Here is a 12,804-nt window from a genome sequence, read left to right as displayed (position 1 = left end):
TAATTGAGAAACTCACTAGAATTGCCGTTAGGAGATCTATAAACCGCTGCAACCAGAAGAGTCTCTTTTCTAAAGTTGATCTCTATCCAGAGTACCCAATAATTATGCGAAACTGCATCGCTTCGTACAACTTTAAACTTTAAAAAGTTTTTCAAATATATCATCACTCCACCCGTATGTCTGCTATCTGAGTGACAATTTACTGTGTTATAACCATGTATACTAATTTCTCTGTCATCAATTTCAGGGGTAACATGGGTTTCACTAACACATACAATCCAGGGGTTTTTATCTTGCATTAGTTGTTTTATTTCTACCATATGTGATGTAATTCCTTGGGCATTAATATGTAAAATCAGACATTCGTTTGTAGTTGTAACTATTTTGTTAGCTTTTCCTAGTTGCTATAAATATTGTATTCTGGATTTCACTTTTTCCAGTGCTCTTTGGTAGCAAATGCATTTTTTATCAAACACATTGTGCTTGTAATCTATATTAGGGATTTTTAAGACATCGTGCGCGTATCTACAATTTGTACATTCTTCGGTTGTCGATGAGCACATATCCCTTTTATGATTTTTATTACACAATGGGCAAATCTCATTAGTTTGTTTACATTGAGCAACTTTGTGCCCATATTTCCAACACTTGTAGCATCGCAATACCCCTATATATTCATATACAGGAAAACTATCCCAGCCTATAAAAATTTTTTTATTATTTATCAGACTGTTAAAATCCTCCGGCGACACTTCCAGCAGTACATTGTGTAAACGTTTATTCTTCGGTATATACATTTTAATAATTTTGATATCCCTGTTTATAACATTAGACAAACAGTTTTGATTATCTATCAGCTGACTAAACTCTTCCTCATTATTGATATACTTTGCTTTCATGTCAACAATAATAATCTTTGGATTTACTGGTTTGGGAATTTCTATTGTGTAGCCCTCTGACAGTTCGGCAACCGCTGTATCTTGAAGGTTTTTCATTGACTTTTTATCATTGCACTCAATAAGAACACGTCCTTGACCAACTGTTCTAAAACTTTTGACTTCAACTGATAAATCTGACGGGTTAATTTTTTGCTCTACAGTTTTTTTCGTAGTGGTACTATCTTGACTCACATCCTTGGGTTTTATTATTAACGGCGGAAATAAAGTTTTCTTCACCACATTTGACCATGATGATTTGCTATCCGCAGTAGATGCACCAAGATTTTGAATTATATCCGTAGTGTTTACTCGATCCTCTTTTAATTGAAATTCCAGTTTTTCTAATTGTTTGGAGATGTTTATCCTATCATTAACCACATTGGAACAGTTATCGCAATACCAAAACAGGTTTTTGTTATCATTTAATGCTTTATAAACCGGATCTTTTATTTGTACACACTGAGCATGGTAGCTCTGAAAACATAATTTACACTTAACAGCCTTAGTATTAACAATAAAATTTTCAAAGCATTGGGCACACGCGTTCATACACGACGAACTCATTATTCCAACTGTAGTTCTGGTATATTTAAAAATACCTCGAAAAAGTAAAGAGGTACTATTATAACACCATAAGAGGTTTGTATCAAGGAATTGGAATGCCCTGTGCTCCTAGTGAGTGGCGTTTATTTATTAACAGCTCGGCAAATAGCCTGAAAGCAGTTTATTACATAACGGAAATGAATTTCCATCTTTTCCAGTCGCTCATTCTGTAAATGTGAAAGAAAACTATGAAAGTGTCAAACATTTACTTGAAACTTTGAAGTATCAAGAGTATAAGTGGCAGTTCATAGGAGATTTCATGATGGTAGGATTTTCAATAGGACTACAGGCTGGATATACAAAATATCCGTGTTATCTCTGTTTGTGGGACAGTAGAGCGAATGCTCAACATTATATTCAAAAAATCATGACCATTAAGAGCTGAATTTCGTGTTTAGAAGCAAAACGTAAAATGTGAACCAATTGCTGAACCTGAAGTACGGACTTATGAAACAATTTTAAAACAATTAGATGAATGATCTGAAGCTTTTACGGTTTTAAACAACTTTTTCCCAAAGTTGTCAGAAGCAACGGCTAAAGCTGGAATTTTTGTTGATTCGTAAGTTAAAAAGTGCTCAACAGAAAAGTTGGAATAGTTTTAAAAGAGTAGTTTCTGGATTTTTAGGAAATAAAAAACTTGAAAATTACCGAGAGCTAGTTGATAACTAGATAGAACACTTTAAAACTATGGATTGCAGAATGTCTCTAAAAGTACATAAGTATGCTGCATGCTCATTTACATGATTTTGAAAACAACATGAGAGCGTATTCAAAAGAACAAGGACAACGTTTTTATCAAGATATTATTGCTTTCTAACAAAGTTATTAAGGTTAATACAACGAAAATATGATGGGGGACTACATTTGGGTTTTAGTGAGAGAAAATTGTTATAAACGTGNTGAGCACTCGGGAGTCAAAAGAATAAATAAAAATTTAAACTATAGATTTTCTAAAATATTAATCAACTATATCCTGGATTCAAAAGCAAACTTTTTCAGGCCACATATCTTTTTTTCGTCCTATCTACTATCGATAAATCTATCTAAATTTCATACCCTCTTATCAAAGACAAAATTCGTGATGACCTGTGTTATACTCGAAGCTAGTAAAAACTATATTAGTACAGGTCTACATACCTACATCATTTTACAGTGATGAAGATGTAGAAGCGGTTTATGCAGATATAGAAGACGTGTTATGTTAAGTCAATGGGCAGGAAAACCTAATAGTTATAGGAGACTTCAACGCAGTAATAGGTGAAGGTAAAGTAAGTGCAGTAGCAGGTTCGTTTGGATTATGCATTAGAAATGATAGGGGAGATAGGCTGATAAACTTAATGTAACCGTTGCAAATACTTTATATAACCATCACGTTAGAAGGCGCTATACGTGAAAGATGTCACGTGATTTAGAGAAAAATAAGTCAGATTACATACTTGTTATTATGAATTTTGAAAACCAATATTAAATTGAAAATTCTGAAAAAGAGGGAAAGTAGGATTCGTCTTAACTAAGAAAAGCTAAAATGTTACAGAACGCGTGATGGGCAGGAGATACAAATGTTAGGGACATAAAGACAGAAAATAACTGCATTAAAACATGCCTAAAGTTAGCAGCTACAGATATACTAGGTCTTAAACAAAACAAACGCAGGAAACCCTGGATAACAAATGAGATTGTACGGTTAATAGAAGAAAAGCGGAAATACAAAAACAGAACAGACGACAAAGGGCAAAAAACATATAAGGCTATAAAGTAGGAAATAATTAGGAAGTGTAGGGCAGCTAAAGAACAGTGGATTGATAGGATTTGCAAGGAAGTAGAAGAAAAATTTATTTTAAGTATGTAAAACCGAAGATTAGGAAGGTAGTCAGATAGGGATGCACACTGTCACTGCTACTTTTAATCTATTCATCGAAGACGCCATCAACATCACTAAAGACAGTATAACTGTAGGGATAGATATACAGGGGCAAAAGATTAGTATGCTTAGATTAGCAGATGATATAGCAGTATTAGCATCTAGCAAGGAGGAGTTAGAGATATCATTAAATAAAATGAAAGCGGTATTGACAAAACAGTACTGTATGAAGATAAATAAAAGTAAAACAAAAATACTGGTATACAAGGGAAGGAAAAGTAGGGAAAGGGCGAATATAAAGACAGTAGACGAAAAATTAGAAGAAGTAGCCGATTTTAGGTATATAGGAAGTCAGATAAGTCAGGACGGAAGGAGTAGTAGGGATGTAAAGCAGAGGATAGCGCAGAGTCGAGTCGCCTTCAATAAAAGGAAGTCACTTCTATGCTCGCGAATGGTTCATTTAGAAATTCGAAAAAGGTTGTTAAAGGTTTGGAGCACGGCGCTGTATCGGTGCGAAACATTGACAGTGGGCGCGGCGGAAAAGAAAAGTTTAGAAGCGAAATATGGTGTTACAGACGAATAATGAGGATACCGTAGATAGAGAAGGTAAGAAATAAAAAGGTATAAAGAATAGGAGAACAGAGGACTCTATGGAAGTAAATAAGAAATAGGCGAGATTGGTTAGTAGGACAGCTTCTCAGGCATGAAGGTCTAGTCCAACCAGTCTTAGAACTAATGACTTTTCGATGATACTAAATCACACAATTTGTCACTTCTTACACCAACTCTTCCGATCTCGCGGCAATTATTTAGGATACTGAATATTATATATACTGGATTACCTACAAGAGACACATGCATTTTTTAAACGGAAATAACTTGTTTAATTTAAATAGAACACCCCGAATTTTATATCAACAACAGTCTTGAAATTTAGTCCTCCATCGAATACTATTACACCTACCTGTAGCTAAATGTTAAAATACACACATTTTCAGAACGCAGAGATTTTAACAAATTTAATATTTATCAAGTCAGCTACGACATATTGACAGGTCAGAATTACATACAGAACAGCTGGTAAAAAGCAAATACATTTTAAATATTTTAAAATCCTTACGGTTTAGCTTAATAAAACTCGCTGTTATTTTTATTATTGAATCTAAAAATGTAAAAATATATAGGGACACCCTATATTCCATTACGTAAAATACCAACTTTGATGTAATTTGTTTTTTGAACAGCCATGTGCCACTTATGAATCCTATCTACCCCCACAAGAAAACTTTTGAGTAATCTGGAAATATAGCCGTAACGTTTCATATGGAATAACGTGAATAACCCTGTATATGCTGCTCTAAAAATTTAAAAACATTTAACAAAATAAAGCGCTGTAGAAAGCGCATAGAATCTATGTTATTTATTTATTAATGAAATCTAAATCACTTGTGAATTACAGAAAATGTATTGTAAATATTTCAAGATATTATACTCATTATCAGATACTAAGCTGTCTAATACAGAGCCGGGCAAACTTTAACTTCGCAGGAGCCGCTACATGAGATTAGTTTGAGTCACTCTTCAATGAGTACGAGAGAGTAAGAAGTAATGAATAATTTTGTTTTGTCTTTTTCTTCTCCCTTCCACTCCCATATCAAGCCCCTTCATCCTGTACACGAGCGAAGCCACTCTCGTAAGTTAAATAATACCTACGAAAATTTTCGTTACTACGTTCGCAATACTTTGGCTATGAAAGCGGGGACTCACCTACGAAATGGAAGGGATAAGAAAAGGAAAAAATCATCTCACTCGCAGGATCAACGAGGAACTGCTTGGTTATCCTTGAGGAGCACTCGGGAGTCAAAAGAGCCGAGTTTGCCCTCGCAGGATCAATGAGGAGCTACTTGGTTAACCTTGAGGAGCACTCGGGAGTCAAAAGAGCCGAGTTTGCCCGGCTCTGGTCTAATACGAAAATTTTACAGATCCTCTAATAAAAGCCATTTTTATTTTCTTTTAGGTTGGTTCCCAGCTACGCCTTCATTATATTTTTCTATGCATCGATTTTTGAAAACACTGGAAGTGGCCCGTTATGGAAATTAATTATAGAACCTGAAGCGACTGATTGTAAAAGAAACTGGTGGCTTAGTTTGCTTTTCGTTAGCAACTATATCAATGATGAAAATATGGTAAACATTAAATCTTAAATTTGAGCAATAAGTTAAACTTCCCCTACCACATACAATAAAAGTAGAACTTATTACTTAATTCAACTTGAATCAATTCTTTGAACAGTTTGCATCTAATGTAAAAAGCTATGTTTTATCGGATGTCATTTAAAAGAAAATGGATTTGACACAATTGATATAAAAAGTATATTTTTTTGAAACGGGAACGGTGTCCATTTCTTTTCTATATTTTGGAGTATAAGGTAGAATCAAAGCCAGGGTATCGGCAAAAAAGAGTTTGTTTCTTAAACCAAGGCAGGTTTGAAGCCAAGTTTCTATTTGCAAAAGGTGTTGGACATGAAAATGATATGAATTGCAGTTAGTACGATGTAAAACAATAAGTTCGTACAACATACAGGTGTCTACAGACAGACCACTATAAAATGAACCATTGAGTCAGTTGTTTCATCCAATCACGTGTGCTAGTAGGAGAGGTACAGCCGAGTTTTTCACACGTGATCTGTAGTCGTTCCAATTTTATTTTTAATATATGTAAAAAGGATGTAAAATAAACCCTTCTCGACAATGGCGGATAACCACACCGCTGTAAGGGCTGCGGGCGAAAATCAAAATCTGTTAATGATATGTACTCTTTTCGTCTTTCCTACCTTCTGATGTAGATTATTTAAAAAGTATAATTCCAAGCGGGCAGATAACTAGGTCTCACTAAAGGGGTGAAAAACAGACTTAAATATATCGCTTATGTGTTGCGTACCACGATTTTCTGTGTTATCCAGATTTTATTTACTATACAATGTTCAAAAATATAAAAAGGTATCGTTTAAATGGCAGCTGTGTGAAATATGGTTCCAATTGAAAAAAATTGCAGGAAAAATTTATTCACAGTGTTAAAATATGGGGCAGTACAAACAATCGTGCAATAAACGAATATTTTTTGATTCCGTTCAAGGGGTTTGACTCGAAAAAAAAAAAACATTTGAATATCGACGCGACTTTTTGCATAGCCCCATATTTTGGCATTCTTAAAAACGTTTTACTATAATCTTTTCAATTAAACCCATATTTCACACGGCTGACATTTAAATGAAACCTTATTTTCTTTATTTTCGAACACCCAGGCCATCTTAAATTATAATAGGGAACAAGTTTTGCTTGAAAAAATTTTCGGTTAAAAATACAATTTGACCGTAATAGCATACCTACGCCAACTTTTTGGACCATTTGACTCAAAACAAAAAGAAGTATTTTTGCATTCTGATTGGTTGATTCTCAATTGGACCCATATATAACATAGCTGCTATTTAAACGAAACATTATTGCTTCTGTTTTAGAACACTTTGTATTGTAAATCAAATTTAATTGCTACAAGTGATCTTGAACTAAAATAGGGAAGAAGTTTTGTTTGAAAAAATATTCGGTTATATTTTTTATTGAATGGTAGTTATGGATTTCTAGGCACAAAATATTAAAAAGTAATTAGCACAAACCTTTACCATGTGTGTGTAAAGTGTGGCTATCAAGCGCGGCCCTTTCTTCATATATAGTAGGAGCGCGCGCAAAAGGACGATCAACTGTCCAAGGATTCCTCTGCTTAACGACACAGCGCTCGAGACTTCTATACTTATCTATAAATAAATGAAATAATCTAATACTCTCACTTAGAAGTCATAAGCACACTTACAATTGTTTGTTGTTACATGAAACATTACATATAATCAAATTTAATATTATTCTATTTTTAATCGACACACAAATCAAATTTCTCAATCGTTCGAAAGCTTTTACAGGTTATGCCTTTGTTAATATGCCGGTTTGTTGATCAGTTGAATTTACATGTTCGAATGTAAAAGCACCATTTTTCTAATTATCTCTAACAAACTTACATTCTATAATGAATGTGCTTAGTGCGACAATAATAACGCTGATCTTTAATTAATTAAATTGCGCTTTGATAAAATCAACGTATAATATATATTTTGAATCAATCTATATTCACACATAATCTCTTGAATAATATAAGAACAAAGGCTTTCACGGCCAGAATCCATAGTGGAATAAAGATTCGGGCTATAGGGTCGTGGTCTAAGTGAACTATTCTGTTCAGACGTTTCGCCGGCTACTGCGGTTGACATCCTCAATGGTAGTGCTGCGTTGACAACGTGAACTTTATTCTAATATTCTCTTGAACGCCCATGCAAACAGCTATAAATTCTGATTCAGTGATTGATAAAGCAATCACACTTTGTTTGCGGTATTAATATTAGTACAATTAATATTGATGAATCACACTTTTATAAATTAAACCATAAGATAATGTTCCTTTTAAATATTTTATAATACCCTTGACAGAATTCCAATGTGTTTTAGCTGGATTTTTAGAAAATCTACTTAATACTCCCACTGCAAAGGCTGTCGGTTCGCGTAACATTAGACATTCAATTGCTTCTTTAAAAGGAATATTTGAAGGAGTGATTTCCGCCTCTTTTTCAACAATTATAGCTACAAAACTTAGATAGGTTGATATGCGTACATTATTTGATGTTTTTAAGTTAAATTTTTCAACAATTTTGTCAATGTAGGTACGATTTTTGATGCAAAAACACGGAACCTTCAGATAAAAAATCGATTTCGATGCCTAAAAAAGCATACTCTATCGGAACCATCCTCAGGCTGCTTTATATAAACAATGTCTTTGAGTTCTCCATTTAGAAATGCGGATTCAACATCAAACAGCAGAAATAGCTAGAAAAGTTCGAATGGAATTCCATCTGCAACTGGGCTAAAAGTATTGGTGTAGTACCTAGTTGTTTTTGGTTTGAAGGGAACCTCTTATAACTAGTCTTGTACGAAATATTTATTCACCTTTTATAGGATCTATTTTTACTTTAAATACCCAATGATTTGTTAAAATTTTTGCATTGGTAGAAAATTTACTTAAAACTCAAGGTTTATTTATTGTAAGAGCTAAGATCTCATAAACCATCCCACTTTGCCATTCAGTTCTAATTTTGATTGAATTGCTTCTTTATAATTACTTAGTTCACTTAAACATGGCGTTTACTGCTTCAAACAAGCCGAAAGGGGTTGTAATCGCAGTTTTTTCGACATCTTCTGATGCCACAGGTATTTGATGACATGCACGCACCAAATCCATTTTCGAAAATACCTTTTTGCCATGTAGGTGTTGGGCGAAATCTTTGATGTGGGATGGAGAATATCGGTCGGGTACCGTACGAGCATTCAGCGCACGGTAATCACCGCAGACTGTGATCCTTCTAAGTGACTAAGTGCAGTAGTGATGACCACGGGCTTTTCGATGGTCGCAGAATCCCTTGATCAATCATTAAGTTAAATTTTGCTTTAACCAGTTGTAAGCGATCGGCTGCAAGGCGTCAAGGTTTACTATGTACAGGTGGGCCGGGTGTCGTCTTAATATGATGTTGTATGCCGTGTTTAAGAGTTTCTAGCCCGAAAACAGGTGGTCGAGTTATCTCTGGAAAATTGGTTAATAGTTTGCAATACACAGATTCACCAACTATTGTTTTTATTGTTGCTAGGTTTGTCTCATCCGGGTAACCATTGGTTGATAAAGTGGTTATTGAGTCAACCAAACGTTTATTGCGGGGATCGACGAGTAGTCCATAGTATGATAGAAAGTCTATTCCTATTATAGGGATATTTACACCGGCTACTATGAAACGCCACTTAAAATTACGACTTAAATTAAAGTCAATATTTACAACGAAGGTGCCATAAGTAGGAATACGCGTGGCATTTGCCGCGAAAAGTTCATACTTACATACCTAAAACGGACTGTCGAAATTTTGTCCATTACGAAAATGCGGCGTGAACTGGAGCCGTCGTCGAGTGCCGCATGTATGGACGACTCTACTCGTTTCCCGAATTCCAAGAACAGGGAGCACGACATTTCGTCGCTTTTTCTTGCAATGTTTGGTGGTACCAACATAGCCCATTTGTTTTAGGGGATTTTGTTGAACTTTTTCCTCGGCTTCAACTTCTAACTCGCGAGCGGGAAACGGAACGTCGTCGGTTGGTTGTAAGTTCACTTATTTGAAGCCATAACTGTTTTATTTCTTCACGTAACTCACAAACTTCATTGTCTTTGGACCCGGCCGCGATCCATCCACGATCTGGCCGAATTTCCTGAATTCGGTCGGCCATTTCAGTGAGCGATGTGATGCTGGTTTCAGAGGTAGCAGCTAAAACTCGTTGAATATCAGCTGCAAACGATTTTTCCATAGAATAAGAATGAATTCATCGGGAATGAAAGGTATTGCTAGTTTTTTAGGTCTTTAAAAAATTGAGATGCCGTTCTATCGCCGATTTCCTCACTTTCCAGCAACTTCCGCACTCGAAAACTATCGGACTCGGTCAGTCTCTTCACTAGCACGGTTTTTAAAAGTTCGTACGAATTTTCTGTCGGTGGATTAATTATTACGTCTTTTACCTGTTCCATGTACTGTTCCCCTAAGTTAGCGATAGTAATGTTGAATTTTACTGCATCCTTGGTAATACGGGCCGTAGCGAACTATGCTTCCAACAATCTAAAGCATAAGGCAATTTTTTGAAGCCAAAATTGCGGAATGTTTAGATTTTGATGGCTTAGTGCGTTAACGTTTTCGGTTTCGGTGTCCAAGCACTAGCGTCTAAATTTACAGGGAGGTACATTTTGGAGGGAAGACGGCGACAAGAGTTTACTGAGAATACACACGGCACTATTTACTGCACTCGCGATTGAATGAAGTTGGTATTTACCGTAATCGCGTTTTAAATCACGTCGGGGTCACCAATTTTTAGTGGTTATGTGTATTATAATAAATAAAAATTGGTCCGTATCTTAAAACCATAAAATAAAATACCGTTACAGTTGGACCCTCAGCTTTTGCTGGTTTTTGCCGATGCGAAGCAAAACGGTTGCTTTTTATAAAATATTATATTTTACCGCTACATTATCTATTGGAAAAATCATCATAATTTAACACTCTATGGATTTCAACCTTATTACTCTTGGAAATCAAAATTCTATGACCTTTGGTGTTGTCATCATACCCAACTAATTTACTGCGTTTGGATTTAGGATCCCGTTTCTTTCTAAAATTTTTGGGTATGTTGCATAAGCTTCTCATCCAAAAACCTTCAAATGTTGTATATTACTTTTACGACCATGCCAAGTCATCATCAATATGAGTTTTTCTACTATTATTGAGCACATACGTAGCCATGTTTACTGCTTCGGCCCACAAGTTTTAATGTAAACTCTTTGCTAAAAGTATAGTGCGCGCTGTCTCTACTAGCGTAAGATTTTCGCGTTCAGCCTTGCCGTTTTGTTGTGGCGTATAGGCAACCGTGCGTTAGTGTTTGATTCCATTTTTGAAAAGTAATTCACTCAGATCCTATTATAGGGATAAAAACTTCTTGCTTTATTTAAATATTGTTTGCATATTGCATTGAGTATTTGTTTCACGTGGGCAAAATTCTGATGTACTAACCGTTTATGCCATAACTAGAGCGAATTTGAGCTGGGTGAATGTTTAATGCAATTAAAAGTGAACATCATTTTCTGAACCCAAAATTTACCGGAACCGCAGGGTTGCACGATTTACTATTAAAAACGAGTCGGGTCGAATAAAAGTAAAAGTATGTATCCTTCGTCCAGATAGCTTACAAACATATGTAGCGTATCTAAATCAGTGCCGTGCTTCAAACATACACCTTTAACAACTTTTTTCGAATTTCTAAATTAACCATTCGCAAGCATAGAAGCGACTTCTTTTTATTGAAGGCGACTCGACCCTGCGCATCCTCTGCATTATATCCCTACTACTCCTTCCGTTCTGACTTATCTGACTTCCTAGATACCTGAAATCGGCCACTTCTTCTAATTTTTTGTCTACTATCTGTATATTCGCCCTTTCCCTAATTTTCCTTCCCTTGCATACTCTTATTTTACTTCTATTTATTTTCATGCAGTACTGTTTTGTCAATACCGCTTCCATTTTATTTAAAGCTATCTGTAACTCCTCCTTGCTATATGCTAATACTGCTACATCAACTGCAAATCTAAGCATACTAACCTTTTGCCCCTGTATATCTATCCCTACAGTTGTACTGTCTTTAATGATGTTTATAACGTCTTCGATGAACAGGTTAGAAAGTAGCGGTGACAGTGTGCATCCCTGTCTAACTCCCTTCCTAACATTTACTACTTCTCTACGTTGACGGCCCATTAGAATATTTTGGTAACTACTTCGAATTAAGTTTTAAAATTTTGGGTTCTAAGATTTTCGGGGGTACTCTTTTACAATAAACTAATGCCGTTCTTTTAGCACTTCCGGTTATACCGAAAGTTGACATCAACTTCGTTATTTTAAATGGAACACCCTGTATACTTTCACGATTTCGAATTTTTCTTATGATTTTAGGTTGACTTTTATAGTACTTTCCGACTTCTAAAATTTACCGTTTTCGAGATATTAACTGTTTTTAGAAAAAGTAGCACAGAGCACTAGATAGCAATAAAGCATACCTACATTACAGTAAGAAAATTGAACAACATTACTCTCAGGAAAGATAGTTACACTCTCAAGCTTCCCTTCCATACTTTCACAGTGAGTTAATTACATACAGGGTGTTATATATTTTATGGCGAATTTAGTTAATTTCAAACAATCGTAAGTTCATTTTCTCAAAAGGAACATCCTGTATGTATTTTCATAGCCTTATACAGAATTCAAATTACTATTCTCTGTAAAAACAAATAAAATCGTTTATTTTTTTACGAAGATTGCTGTGAAATTCTTAACAGAACTTCAAAACAAATAATATATGTTAATTGTTGTAACTCAAACACCCATACTGACAGTTTAGCCATTAAATATTTTAATTCTCAATGTCAGTTATTCAATATTATTCTTATGAAGAATGGTAAATGAAAATACTTATTTAAATTAAGAAGAAATTTTAAGAAATCAACTGTAATACAGTAGACTACAATTAACAATAGTAAAAAAAGCAAATAAACAATAAATAAAATAAATAATTAAGGATTATCATTAAATGTTTAGATTGATTGTTCGATATGCCCCCCAATTATTATCAACTAATATCGTTAATTATTAAATTTAAATTATTTTTTAGTTACTTTTCTATTACTATTACTTTATATTCACCGTATTGTAACTAATTTCTTAAAATT

General features: G+C 34.7%; 1 protein-coding gene across 1 annotated transcript in view; it reads left to right on the top strand.

Moving 5' to 3' along the window:
• LOC108739991 (nose resistant to fluoxetine protein 6-like) overlaps nucleotides 1-12,804 on the top strand; it is an 86,586-nt gene that overhangs the window by 67,507 nt on the left and 6,275 nt on the right. Inside the window, exon 7 of the mRNA XM_025975531.1 lies at nucleotides 5,420-5,588. Within this exon, the coding sequence (XP_025831316.1) occupies nucleotides 5,420-5,588 (169 nt within the window). The remainder of the gene's footprint in view (nucleotides 1-5,419; nucleotides 5,589-12,804) is intronic.

The sequence above is a fragment of the Agrilus planipennis genome, unplaced genomic scaffold (genome assembly GCF_000699045.2).
Source record: "Agrilus planipennis isolate EAB-ADULT unplaced genomic scaffold, Apla_2.0 scaffold244, whole genome shotgun sequence".
Lineage (NCBI taxonomy): Eukaryota > Metazoa > Arthropoda > Insecta > Coleoptera > Buprestidae > Agrilus > Agrilus planipennis.
The sequence above is the reverse complement of the archived record's forward strand: the minus strand, read 5'-3'. Positions and strand labels throughout refer to the sequence as shown.